Raw genomic sequence first — 14993 nt, 5'->3', positions numbered from 1 at the left:
ACATCAGAGCTCCTATTTCACCGTTCAGATTTTTTTATACTAATCCTCTAAAATTGATTATCCTTTTGACATCTAACTAATGATATATGAGCAACATGGACACAATTTGGTTATATATATAAGAAGCTGTTGTATTTTTTTACTAGTAAAATCATTTGTAATTGACTTTTTTAGTTTCTATGGTCTAGTTCCAAAATCTTTTACAATAATCTATATTTAGTTTTTGTATAGAATTGTTTTCATATAATGGTGTTCAGATTTGATCTAGTTTTTTATTGTTTCAAATCTTGTTTTGGTAATGGATCCAAAAAAATTGAGAAACGAAGTAATATACTATCATAATAATTAATAATAATAATAGCGCATTTCAAAGCTTTTAAACTATATAGAACAAATTATTTTTATTATACACACACACAAATATAAACAAAAAAGCTAATCGTTAATTGAACTATTACAAAACTAGGCTTTAATACAATGTTTTCAGAATATGTAAATCTATGTCCAAAACCTTGGGCCTCTTTCTTGCCATCTGTCATTAGCTCTGGTCATGTCCCATCTTCCTTGATATATCTGAGTCGAACTTTAAAAAAAAAAAAACACAATTATAATGAATATGTTAAGGTTAAATTTAAGCCTAAATAAAATGGGGCTGTTGTCCAACAGGCTCGGCTTTTTTTTATTCTATCTTGATAATATGATATGTTATTATAATATTAATATGGAAGAATGGAACCCAAAAAAACTAAAAAAGAAAAAAATAAAAAACTAAAAAAAAAGAAAAACTAAAAAAAAGTACCGCAGATAAAACTAAAAAAAGAAAAACTAATTAAAAGAATGAAAAAAAAAACTAAAAAAGGGTAAAAGACTAAAGAAAAACTAAAACGAAAAAAAAACAAAAAAACTAAAAAAAACAAAAAAAGAAAAAAAACTAAAAAAGAAAGCTAAAAAAGAAAAACTAAAAAAAGAAAAAAACTAAAAAAGAAAAAAGAAAAAAATGAAAAAAAACTGAAAAAGAAAATAAAAAAGAAAAAACTAAAAACAAAGAAAAATTTTAAGAAATATAATTCAGGCTATTGAATTCACCGGCGCCCAATGCAATTTTTTCCTCTAAAAGTTCTGCCTTTTATATTTGACTGACCTTTGTATTACTACCTCCAAAGATGCTTTGATTGTTTTGAGGGTTCCTCCCCCTGGTATTGCTTTAGCTTTTTTGAACTCCGCCCACTTGTTCACTATTGATAGGCTTCCACTGAGGGGTTTTACTATATACATGAATCTGTGGTAGACCATCTCGATGTCTTTCTTCTTTACTGAATATTGTTTATGTGTTGGTATTTGTTTAGATTTAAACAGCGAGTTAGGATATATAACGTAAAGGTTTTTAATTTTTTTTTTTAATTTACTTAAATGTATCATTGTCTACTATCCATAAAACGTATTTGAAATCATTTTCTAAATTATCTCTTCGATTCAAACCTTCATGGTTGTTGGAAAACAGGAATATGAACAGTAAACTACCGGGTTGGACCCCCCCTCGAAATCTTTGTCTGACTCGTAAAAACGTAACAGAAATACCTAAACAAATTTTTGATGCGTAAAAAAAAATTAACCTTCCCCATGAACAAAAATCCTATATACACCTTCGACAGGAACGTAAGCGTTTTTTACGAATTCATAGAAAATTATAGATTTAAGAAAAAAAATGAAAGTAAAAAAAGAAAGATATAGAAAGAAAGGGCCGAATCCTATGATACAAATAGACACCGATATTTGTATTTTTGTTGATAAGAATAGCAGGGGTGACGGAACGGTTTTAATAAATTCATAGAAATTTTCAGACACGATACATTAAAAAATAAAGAAAATCGACAGAAAGATAAGGATAAGTCCGAGAAAACTACGATAAAAATAGATATTGAATTGTTTCTTCCAGGCAAACTTTCATGTTTGTTGAAAAACAGGATAAAAATAGTAACGGAAAGGCTTTGACGAATCCATAAATTTTTTTAAGATCTTATTGGTGTTCTCTGTTCATCGCTTTTTCAAATTTTATTATTTCATATTTTATAGCCGAAACGGGCCCTTTTTCGTTTTTTTACGTCATTAAACTTATTTCTGGCGCCAAGTTTCAATTTATTTTTATGTTAGGCATTGAAAAGAGTCGCGATTTTTATTCTTCACAATTTTCAATGTTGGGGAATTATTGGTTAAGTTTGTGAGTGGCTTGAAGAAAAAAAAAAAAAAAAAACAACTCCTTCCTTCAGTTCTATGTTTGGCATCTTAGTTTTTTGTCTTATTCCCTGGTGGTCTGCCTTAAAATTAGAAGTTAAAATCAGACGAATTTTACCGGCAAGAAATTAAAAAATACAGGCCGGTTGTAAACATCAGCTAGTGGCCGAGAATCTCAGTTTTTTGAATAGCCTGTGAATACCACACAAAACAATTTAAAAGATTTTTAAACACTATAAAAGACGAAAGAATCTTTTGCCAAAAACCTTTCTTTAAGATTCTTTTGGTCTGGTAGGGAATCTTCTTCCCTTGCCCCTCACCCTCAAAAATTTAGTTTACGCTTTTAGGCCAGGACAACGTGGCTCTTGATGCTTTTCAAAATAATAGCAGTTAAGTCATTGAACGGACTGCGTGACCAGAGACTCTCAGAGCGAAATATTATCTCGTGTAAGGAACTTGAGGGGTCTGGGGTCACAAATGCCGGTAATCACGTATACCAGATGACACGTGCCAAGCTTGGTGGAATCTTGCCAAACGTGGTGGAAACTGAGCCACGCGTGGCAGAACTGTGACGTAAGTGGCGTCCTAAGATGTATACCAAGTGGCGGAAAGCAGATCTCGCCTCATAGGAACCAGCATTTCTGAGATCTTGTGCCATTTACCATAAATTGTTCAGCTTTTTTTTTTTAAATGATTTGTCTGGGGAGTCTAGCTCGTAACAACAGAAAATTCGGTTTTTACCCTAATAATATGAAAAAAAACTTCGTTTTCTTAAAGAGTTAAAGAGGCTGCGTCCCAAAGTCGAACCTTAAAACGTACAGGAATTAGAAGAGGCAGTTGAACCCCCAGCTTTTAAAGACTCTTTTGGACAGTTTTTTATTGTGGGGGGACTTCATTGTTACTAATTACTAGTTTCGGCGCAATGGTTCTCCTGTCCTCTTGTGTTTAACATTTTTCGAAGTTATTCCATTATTCATTCATTTCAATTATTTTTTAATTAAAAGAGGGCCTTTCCGAAGCCAAGAGCGGGGGGTTAGCAAAAAAACAAAAAACCTGTACAAAAGAGTCTTTAAAAGCTGGGGGTTTGGGGGGCGGCAGCCCCCCAACTGCCTCTTCTAATTCCTGTACGTTTTAAGGTTCGACTTTGGGACGCAGCCTCTTTAACTCTTTAAGAAAACGAAGTTTTTTTCATATTATTTCTGTACGTTTTTCTACAATCCATGGTGGATGTAATTTAATAATTCCTGTACTCCTCGTACAGGAGTACTCCTCGTACAGGAATTAGGAGAGGAACCCCCCCCCTCCCCCCCGCTTTTAAATCATTGTATAAAATAGAAAAAAATAGATAGAATGACCGAAATGTTTCTTTTGCTCATAAGAAGCTAATATTCTGTTATCTCTCAAATGATAAGCTGTCCAGGTGTTATCAAAATTTTTTTGATGTTGTGAAAAAATACCGCCCGTAAGTGGACTTGAACCCTTGACCCGAGGATTAAAAGTCTCACGCTCTACCAACTGAGCTAATAACTTGCATGTGTGTAAATATAACTTCTCAATAGCTTTTAAAAATTTCAAATTAACATGGGCTCTTATGGAGAGAAATCCGTTAATTAAATAGCTAATGGGTGGTTTCTGGAAAACAGGGAAGGAGTTATCGGATCAAGCTGAAATTTCGCGGATAAGCTCCTGGGCCGTAGGGGACCTTAACTTGTGAATTTCAGCCCGATCGGACAACGTTAAAAGGGGTGGGGGGGTTGGAGGGTCGAAACTTCCGGGGGGTTAAGATTTTCCTACGAAACTTTCATGGGCACTTACTCGGAGAATTCTGCATCGAATGAGTCTTCGTACACCCAGATCCGATGTCGGATGTGACCTGTAGGCGTCTAGGAAAAAAAAGTAAATGAATTTTAAGTGGCTATGCGTGGTTTCTGGAAAACAGGGAAGGAGTTATCGGATCAAGCTGAAATTTCGCGGATAAGCTCCTGGACCCTAGGGGACCTTAACTTGTGAATTTCAGCCCGATCGGACAACGTTAAAGGGGGGCTTGGGTTGAAAGGTCGAAACTTTCGGCCAGATTTTCCCCATGAAGAAAAAGTCGGAAGGGGATGAAATTTGGCAGGTTTCTTAGTTGGAGCTCGGGCTACGAAATGCATCCCTCCCCATCCGTCTGCGACCACTGGAACCGAAGATCGCTTAACATTGTCGTGTGTCGCCTCTTTATAGAGGCACGAGTGTGCCTCCTTGATCAACGAGTCAGCACTTACCCTACGAGCGAAATTATCCCATCCCGCTTATATGATTTCTGTACCATTAACGACCGAAGAAAAATTTAAGCTGATAAAAATTTACTAACAGGACTACGGAGCACAAGAAAAGAAACTTAAAAGTCTATCATCGGGTTTTTCTAGGAATGAGTCTTCGAGAAGTAGGAAAATTTTTGTGGCAGTTGGAGAATGGTCTAACTAAACAACAAATTAGCTGGTTTCAGTCTATAGTTTAGCCAAAAGAGTATGGGTAACTTATAGAGTGGAAACTTGCGCTGATCTCAACAAAAACTCAACGCCATCTAACGTTCGTTGGCGCTTGGCATGTTTTCAGTGTAATAACAAGAATAATTAATCAGTGTCATTAATAAAGTTAAGGTAGTAATAAGTGTCTTGATTCCTGACCGAAAATCGATTACACAGCTTGAAAAAATGTAAATTGTCGCCAAACGCTAGAGGGTGCTGGTGGTTTTTGCCAACCCTAGTGCCAGTTTTCTACTCCTATAAGTGACCGATATTCTTTGATATAGCCTTAAACGCTATCAAATGTTTGTCAGCTCTTGATGTTTCTATTTTAAAGATAAGTGTAGAAATATAAAATAGAAGGTTCATGATTGTAAACATTTGCCCATCTCCCCCCTCTCTTTTACGATTTCTCTCGTTTACGATTGTGAATGGTTCTTTTATTGTATCCAAAGTTCAATGCCCCTGCATCATTTGCTTACCAATTTAGAAACTGTTTTGGTGATGTAGATTTTGTAATGCAAGCCTAGGGAATTTTGTATTTCCCTTTAGTGAAAATAGCGTTTTATTTTAAAATAACAAACAGTGTGGGACAAGACTCATTTTATCTTCTTCTATTATCTGTTCTATTTTTCTAAGTTACGTTTTAATACTAGATTTTTTTCGTTTCAAAAGTAAATTTTTTACAACTTAAAACAAATAATTTTTAATTGGATTTACCCTCTCTTCCCTTCTCTTTCTCTCTCTCATTTTTCAATCCTTATTATCTTGTATAATGTCATCCATTATATGTAAGCTGAACAAAGGTTTGAAAATGTAAAGACTCAATATGTTTATTTTTTTATTCAATGTGACTTTAGTCAGGACAGGTGCTTCCTTGTGGTTCTTTTTTTTTTTGCTTCGATAAAAACGTGTCTAGCCGAAACATCTATATCAGTTATGTTCTAATGTGCCAAACTTTCTAATACTTATTTTATGAAGGTGACATAGAAAAGGAGGAAAAAAGACCGCAGTATTAGTAATCTGATCCAAATTAAGGGCAACAATGGGGGGAGGGGTGAAGAAAGGATGACAGGAGAAGGGGCAATTTTCTACGATTAAAGAATTGAAATAAAATTCAAAATTTATTGTAAAGAGCGAGGTTGACAAGGGGGCGAACTCCCTCATATACATAATAAAAATATACGAATATAGAAGTTCGTCACGTAAGTTAATTTCTAAGTTTTGTATATTTATTACTGATAAAAGCGTTTGTAAATAAAATTAAAAAATCTAGTGGCCTTTGTTGGTAGCAGATTAAACCAATTTTAAACCGGTAGAATCAGGCAAGAACGCAGATTTGTTTTTTTGGGGGGGGGGAAGCAATAAAGTAAAACTAAATTTAGTCATTAATTTGAATATAAAATTTCCGGAAATTGAAACTTAAGAGGGTCCGAGTCTCTCCTCCTTCCTTTGCACACATCACAGGGTAGTATTGTCATTATTAAAATGAAATTGACCTGATTTGAACATTGGAGAAAGGGATACACAGAGGCTTAAGTTTCAAACGGGAGGTTTTTATTGTCTTCATTTTCCAAAAAAAGGGAAATTGTCCCAATAGCAGTGTTTATGAGGTATGGGTCCTGCGTAAGCATCATGTTCGCAATCTCTTTATAACCTCCTGTACTTGCCTGTTTTTGCTTTTGTTACAAGATTTTTGTTTAAAAAATTTCTAGCATATTACTTTTCTAATCCGTATTTTTCTGACAACTGCCTTTAGCTTCAATGTAGATAGCAAGTCACGTTGTTATCCTATCCTTAAATGGGGATTTGTGCTGTTTAATTGTCTCTCAGACTGGCTTGCTGCCTTAATTTCACATCATCAATGATCTTGTATCCAAGCTATTCAGTTTTTAAATGAGATGTAAGCTAGGATAATCTTTTCCCCTAGGGATTTCTATCCTCCTGTTCCTTTCTTGGGATCCCTCCTCTTTCTATTTCCGGTAACATTATCCCAAAACAGAATCAATTCTCTTTCTTACCTGGGGAAAAGCTTTTCGGATGAAAAATGCTGAGAAAGAAAAATAATGTAGACCATATCCAATATTGATGATATTGGACAGAATTTTAACAGTTTTAGTTTTTCTAATGTGGGATGAACGTTGCTTATCATGTAAATTGTTAAGGCATATGAGTGATTTAAACTTTGAAGATGGTGGTGTTTATTTTTTAAGTATCCTAGAAGCAAGGGAGGGCGTGTCCATTTTTTTTGCGGGAGGGGGGTATTTTTAGCAGATGGTATACAAAAGTAAAATACCAAAAATTTGTTTATATGCGTTTTTGTTACGTTTTTACAAGTCGAACCTTTTTTCTTGGGGGGGGGGTGTTTAAACTCGGTAAACCCTACCACCTTGGATACGGCCTCGCCAAGAAGTCCAAATAAAAGTGGGATTTCTGTAAAACAGGCACAGGTACATAACTGGATAGGATCGAATTAGGAAAACCAAAATTGATACAGCTGAATTTAAGTTTTAAGGAACTTCGAGGGAATTTTTTTTTGTAGCATCAGTTTAAAGGCCATGTTGAAAAAAAAAGAAATCCCTAGGGTTTGTGAGAAATTCTGGTGATGAAAAAAAACTGGGTATATAATAGTTTGGGAATTTCTTTAGGCAGACTTGGAAACTTTTTTAAATGATATAAATGGTTTGAAACCAGTGGTGTAATTTTTTCAAAATCCTGGTGAAGTGTGGCAAAGTAGGAGCTAATTTTCCCTAATCGAGTGAAAATTACAGTGAAAACTGAATAATGAGCCATATAGTACCATAAAGGCCATGATATACTTAGACAATTGACCAGTTTCTGTGGATGCTTGAATTTTGCATACTTATCTTAGTTTCAACCCGATTTTTGAAGAAGCTAAATTTTTGTTGGGTGAGGGGCAGTTGCCCGTAGCGAATTTCGCCCCCTGTTTATCTTCGTAAACTTAAAAATTAAACAGTTTTGTGTCGTACAAATTATTTTTCTTGTTAGGGAGAAAAAAAGAACAAAGTGGTTTTCAGTTTCTAATGTCTGCTTTTTAATTTTGTTGAATGTCTACTTTACTAAAGGCTATTTTCCCTTACCTTAACCTGCGCATCCATTGAAGTTCACTTCGTATACTTATTCCCTCAAAATACACAAGCAAAATAGTCCCGTTCTAAGAAATAGAACCTTGCCAAGGCACACAAAGTTTTCAGGGAGGGGGAGTCGAGTTCGTCGAAACAAGCGAATTGAATTAAATCTAGGGGGTCATAACGATAGGGCGTGACTTCAATTACGAACTGCAATAATTCGATGCGGTTACCATTAAGCTAGACAAAATTCAGTGGGTTTGCTAAAAACGTAGATATCAGACAAGTATTTACATAGGGATTTATTTTAAAGCAAAAAAACGACTTATTTTAAAATGATTATTAAATTTAGTGAAAATTCTGGGAAATCACGGGCCCGAACTCCTTACTTGTCTGTAGCTATTATTAAAGTGTAGGCCATATATAAGCTGCATAAGATTTTCTAATAGGTTTATAGGTTTTCTAAGCTAGGTAAAGCTAGATAGTGAAGGTATATTTCTGAAATCTAAGATTTCATTTTTAGGGCAGAAATGCTTAAAACCGTAAATTAGCCTAAATGCCGTATATTTTGGGTAGTCATTTGAATAGATCTTAAATGAGATATTGGAAGAGTCACATATTTCCGGCTTTGGACCAGAAAAGACTTACCAGATGTGAAATTTCCCACGTTGGGTTTCCTTATGTCAAAGATGGTCTAGAATGGTCTGATTATTTTTCCTATACAATATGTCATTCGACTTCCGCCCAACGTGGTGGACTGTTAGTTTTTCAAATTATGTTCATTTACATATATATATATATATATATATATATATATATATATATATATATATATATATATATATATATATATATATATATATATATATATATATATATATATATATATAAGGGTGGCTTCGCCCACTTATAAATATCAGCTTGTATGTGCCATGTGTGCCTGAGGAGACGTGGCAAGGTGGAGTGTGGCCCGATAGGTGTCTAAGGCATTTGTGCATTAATATTTACAAAAAACCTCTGTCTCTGTTTCTTCATCTCAGGTGCCTTTGGTTGTTTTTATGGCCAGAAAATGGGCTAAAATTTCATTTTAGAAAAATTTTTCGCAAAATTTTTTGCGACTATGAGGTCTAAATTAGAGTAAAAAAAAAAAAAAACTGTATGAACGGTTTGTACGGGGTTATCGGCTTGTAGTCTAAATGTATTGGAACTGGACTTGTCGATACAACTACGTAGGTGCAATATTCTATTTTTTAACTAGATAGTACAAAATAAGGACTCGAATCGAGAGTTTGAAGAATTATGATTTGTATATCCAAGTCATTTCTCCCTACCAGCGCTGAATTCAAACAGATTCAACAAGCTACCATTTGAAACTCTTCCATCCATGAAAAAAATTATTTCTGCTAAGTTTTTTTTAGTACTTTTGAAAGAGCTATTTATTCTAATTAAACGGCCTTTGTGATTCAGGGATCATTCTTGAAAAACAAATTTCGGTACAAAATTCACTAGAACAAATCCGAACTTCAGGATAAAGAGCGAGGTATTGACTAGGAGGCGAACCCCCTTATATACGTAATAATTTCCGTTCGTGTTAAGTTTAATGTTGCTCATTACTTTCAGTTGAAAAAACTTGTTTTTTTTTATTTGATAGATCATAAAGATGACAAAAAATGTCGCATTACACCGTTTGTACTACTAAAGGTGGTTTGTATTCACCTATGAGCCACAAATGCTAGGGTAAAAATTGAATGGGAGGAGCTAAGATGCTTTTGTCGCCTACGTACCTGCCCGATAAGGTATCTTGGGGGATTGTGAAAAACTGTAGGCCTTGAGGAAAAGTCAAAGAAATTGCAAATTAGAAGCAGAATAAAGATTTAAAATCGAAACGTATTCGTTTGCTTTTAATTTTATGTATTCCTTTTTTCAGTATTTAACTTCTTTCTTAACATTTTTATAATCTATTCAAAGTCCATATTTTTATTTCGTTCCTGCTTGTCTTGGAAGCTTTTGAATTTCAGTCTGGTTTCTTAGTTTCTGTTGCTGTTTTGTTTGTGTTTTTTTTATTCAAGAATTACACCTTGAACTGTTTTTATCTGTTTTTGAACTGTGTTATTCTATTGCTGCATCACTCCAAGTATCTGTTGTGTGTGTGTGTGTGTGTGTATTCTGCAGCTCCTAAATTTTGAGCCTCTTTGAACAAAACAAAATTCAAAAATTTACATACGTTTTTTTATATTTTTCCGCCCTGAAAGTGCTGATTAATCCCCCCCTCCCATAAAAAATCCTGCTTACGTGCCTAGAAAGGGACTAAAGTGCACCTTGGGAGCCTACGACTTGACTAACTAAACTTTAAATGTCTAAATATTGCTCCTAAATGTTGGTATTTTTTACGAGTCTATTGTGATACCCTCTATAATATTGATCGATTCCTATTATCCACAAAACAGCATTTAAAATCAAGAAAAACGGATTTTTAAAATTGTTTCCTTTGTTCAAATATTTGGGTCAGAGTTGTGCCGTTTTTATTGGAGCCAACATCTCATAGGCTCCAAACCATATGGAACCCATCCTTCCAACTCGTAAATTTAATCAACTCTAGCGCTAATTAACTCTTTGCGGCATTTTGAAAACTTTTTTAAACCCAAAGTTTAGGCCTAAGGGTGGTCCAATGTCGAGGATAATAGGATCTTTGAAGAATTGCCTCAAGGGGTTGCGAGCTATGTCGCTTTGTGTGCACCAAAGAACGAGAGGCAATGGTATAGTTAGCATAACAGTGTAGGAGAATGGGTACTTGTGTAATGAAATATTCCAAAATACAGTCAAATTATAATACTTTAGAAACAAAATGATGGAAACTACAACAAAGAATTATGGAAAACAGGCCTCCTTGAACGCATTATATTCAATACCTAAGATAAATTAACCCTTAACCACCTCTATATATTAAATATTTAATTAAAAGATACCTGGATTGTAGTTTTTCTCACTCAGACTAAGCTAATTATAACCGATTGCAGACAGACAACAGATTTCTCTCAGATCAAACAGATCAAACACCTCGAGTGTCTTCCGGATAATACACAAGTAGGCTACTGGGGAATGTTATGGAGGTTTAAACATTGCACAGCAATGTAAGATAGTGAACAAACCCTTCCATCACCTCTTTGACTCCTATAATTCAAACAAGCGCGTCAATGGGGAAGTGTAGATTTGGCCCCTCCTCCTCAGACTCTGAAAATTTTCTTTTTGGGAGCGTTTTTTGTTGAAAAATTCCCTTTTGGTGTGCTCATTATAAAGCGAAATAAATATCGAAAGTCTCCCCCCCCCAGATTTGACATGCCACTGAATTCAGAAGGTTGTATGCAACTTTTTTGGCATAGGCATCGTTTAAAATTTCCCTATTAAAGAAAAACGTGTTTATTCGATTATTTCAAGTTACTTTTCTATATTACTTTCCTTTTTTCAAATGCCAAAATAGTTAGACTGAGCTTTGGTATCAAGATTATTGGTATCAATTTCCTATCTCCAAGGCCGGATGAAATCCTTCCTTGTACAAACGATGTTCGTTATAACCAATAGAAAAACCCAATATTTTTTTTGGCTGTAGAATTTACGTTATGTCTTTCACCGTCTTTTGAATTGCTACATCCTTTTGTTTTGTGACCCTGAGAATTTTAGAATGTTTTTGATGAGAATAAAATTGCTGATAAATCATTATAATTCTTTCTTTACCGTTTATTTAGCATATTAATTGAGGAAAACTGTAATGAAATGCAATGTTCTAGAGAGACAAAGTTGAATTCTGTAATTCAGTAATTAATCTGTCTATAATTGCTCCTTGTCCAATTCTCCAGGGGCTAGTCTGAGAATGAAGAGATTTTTCTATGCCGAAATGGTCTAATTTTAATCTAGTTCAACCCGGTATGCATACAGGAGTCTGGGAAGAGACCAGTGGTGGTTCTGGTCTCTCGTACCCAGGGCAAAATTTTGATTAGCCCCTCCCTCCCTCCCGGTTCTGTCACAAAATTTTCATTTGTTATCAAAATTATTTTCAATTAATTTATTTAATAATTTATTTTTCATCACTTTTGATTTATTATTTGAATTGTTTAATTATTATTATTTTATTAATTACTTAATAATTTATTAATTATTCTCATTTACTAATTGCGCCCTCTACTTTATTTCAATAAAAATAAAATTCAAAATTTGCAAAATGAATAAAACAGTTAGATTATATATTTGGAATTTTGGGCCCCTAAAATTTTTGCACCCGGGGCAAGTGTCCCCTTATCTGAAATCACGTTATTTTGATGGTGATTTACTTTACTTGCCAACTGTGTATATTAAAATTTAGATTTATAAGCAGACGACTACCACTCGTAAACCGATTGGAGGATCTTGAATTTCCCAATAGACTACGAATTTACCCCCTAGACGGTATTTTGAGGGGCGGTGAATTTGGACGTTTTCTTTGTAAGTGTGATGAATTAGTGAATGCGGGGGGAGATTTATTTAATAGTGGAAATTATAACTGCTACTGGGGATCCTTAAATCAACTTCTCCTAGATGTATAGTCGCAATGAACTATTTTATTTGAAATTTTTTAGAGGCTTGTAAATAGGAAGTTTTTATTCATTTATGTAGGTTTCTATGTATCAGTTTTTGTATGTGACCTTGACAGCTTCGAAATACAAACACACACCAGCTCTGAAATAGGATCGTTTTCAAATTTTTTCGCCGTTTTATAAATTTGCTCCCTTTCCCTGTCAATAAACTGCGTACTCGCAATTTCATAAAATTTTGTTGAATTAAATCCGTTCATGGACCCCCAGGATTTTTTCCAGGAAAAGTCTATATAAAGCGTTTTTAAAGCGAAGCTTTGCCCGCTTTTGGTCCTCTAGTGTACATATCAGAGCACTACTTGTGCCGCACAGTTTCGCCACGTTTGGCACTTTTCACTTACTACAATTGCTACTAGCAACTTCCCGCAGCACCAAGCTGCCTGAGCCCAACACAGCTACGCACGCTCCTCCTCCATCCCAATCTATTCAAAGACTCCCTCTTTAACCCCTCCCAGGAAGTTCCCCTTTCTCTTAAATCTTTCTTTACGACATCTTTCCACCTTAACCACGGACAACCTGCTTTCGATTTAGCCCTTGACGGTTGACCAAAAAGGTACGATCTTCGACAATCTGTAATCCTTAATTCATAGTGTACCTGATTTCTGAAAGCGGCTGTCCCCCTCGGCCTTAAGTCGTGCTTGATTTGAGGTAAAAATCTCCTCTCTTGCAAAAATCCAGTCTCTACCGTACAGGGTTGCCATCTATAGTACGTAAGTGCTATTTTAGCTTTCTTTCATTATTTGTAACATGCAAATTTGGGCAATCATAGAACCAAAGGGGCTTACTGTGGTGGCAACCCCGCTTCCGTGTGTGTGCGCTAATATTTAAAAAAAATCTTGTTTCTTTAGCCAAGCCAGAAATGAAGACAAAACTGGTTGAGTTCTTCTTTTAAAGTGTCAGTTCAGTAATAGGTTTTCTTTCCCCCACTTGGTTATAAAAATTCGTCTGCAATCATATGCCTATTATATGTAACAAGTTATCTCAAAAGGAAATGTAACAGATTTTATCCCCTCACGCAGAAGAATTAAAAGAGGGGTGTTTTTTGAATTTGGTCCCCGCTATTCATCCATCCCCCTATTTATCGATTGATTGGGAACAACAGACAGATGAAAAGCTTTTATGCAACCCCTCTCTCTTTCCTCATAGTGTGCCTTTGGATGATTGTTGCTTCAGTTTATATTTTTCTATTGTAGAGTACTAACCAAATTTTGAATTATTGGAAGATAAACTGGCGTCGATATTAGCAGCGGCAATTGGGAGTGGTGGCAGTATGACATCTCCTACACCCTCCGATTCACTATCTACATCGCCACTTGGATCCCTCTCAGATCATTGGTAAGTAAGATTGTGTTCTACATTTTGAGACTGAAGGACTAAGCCTCGAGTAACTTTGTTTTGGGTTTCGAAATATTTATGGTAAAAATCAAGTTAATTTACTAAAAAAAAAAAAAAAAAAAAAAACTTGGCTGGGTAAATATTTCCCATTGCCACATGATTTCTCATGTGGTGTCTTCAGTCTTGAATCCACCCTCAGTGTGTCTGTACCTTGAGGTGCTCCGGTCTTCTACATAAAATTCATCAGAATTTTTAATTTTGATTCTACCACTGTTTTTAACATTTGTATGTGCCAGGGGGTGTATAAGCTTCAACCCAAGGGTAAGATCTACAACCCAGAGCGGCCGTGTTATGAGATGGCAATCGAGTTTCAGATGCCTTGATTTGAGTCGAAATCCTCCCTACTTGAATCCAATCCGCAATTCTTCCATGGAATGTGGATTTATATTTTCCCCCAATCCAATCATCTTTTTAAATAAAATTCCCTTGTTTGATGCAAAAAAAATAAGAAAATTCACATTTGCGAGTGTATTTTCAGTAGTTCTCTCTCCTTTAACTTGAAGAGAAGAGATGATTTGAACTTTGACAAATTTCCAGCTAAGATTTTATTGGAATGATGCAGTTTAAAGCAATTACCGTCTTACAAAATGAGCATACCAGGACCCTACACTCATATATTTCAAGGGGGGCACAGATTTGATTAAAAATATCAGAATTATACGAAAAATCGGAGGAAGTCGGGGCAAACAGGGCGAGTCCTTACGCCTGTGCTTAGAGAAGATAAGTCTATTTACAAAATTTTTTTTGCAACTATATTCCTAGCAAGAACGTATCCAGAATTTTTTTTTTACGAGTGGAATAAACATCTCGGGGGGGGGGGGGTAAACCCTTACCACCACCACCCCTCCCTTGATAAGGCCTTGATTCCTGGGACAGAGGGATCATTTATACAAGCAGCTCTTGATTTCAAAATTAGGAACGATACTTGTCTTTTACCGGGGGGTAAGTTGCGATACGTCTACCCCAGGCAGGTTCCCCCCTGTTAAGGGTTAAACCCCTTACCACCACCCCTCTCTCTCTATATATAAGGATTATTTATGCAAGCAGCTCTTGATTTCAAAATTAGGAACAATACTTTACTTTTACCGGGGGTGTTACGATTCGTCTATCCCAGGCAAGTTCAAAACCTCGACAATCTTTACTTT

At 35.3% G+C, this 14993-nt stretch overlaps 1 protein-coding gene across 7 annotated transcripts in view; it reads left to right on the top strand.

Annotated features, from left to right (window-relative positions):
* Nucleotides 1-14993, top strand: part of LOC136038827 (brain tumor protein-like) — a 456036-nt gene that overhangs the window by 411583 nt on the left and 29460 nt on the right. For all 7 annotated transcript variants that reach the window (XM_065722231.1, XM_065722234.1, XM_065722229.1 and 4 more), the window contains one exon: nt 13647-13788. In XM_065722231.1, coding sequence (XP_065578303.1) covers nt 13724-13788 — 65 coding nt within the window. In that variant the 5' untranslated portion in view covers nt 13647-13723. The remainder of the gene's footprint in view (nt 1-13646; nt 13789-14993) is intronic.

This window comes from Artemia franciscana, chromosome 18 (assembly GCF_032884065.1).
Source record: "Artemia franciscana chromosome 18, ASM3288406v1, whole genome shotgun sequence".
In the NCBI taxonomy this organism is placed as follows: domain Eukaryota; kingdom Metazoa; phylum Arthropoda; class Branchiopoda; order Anostraca; family Artemiidae; genus Artemia; species Artemia franciscana.
The sequence above is the reverse complement of the archived record's forward strand: the minus strand, read 5'-3'. Positions and strand labels throughout refer to the sequence as shown.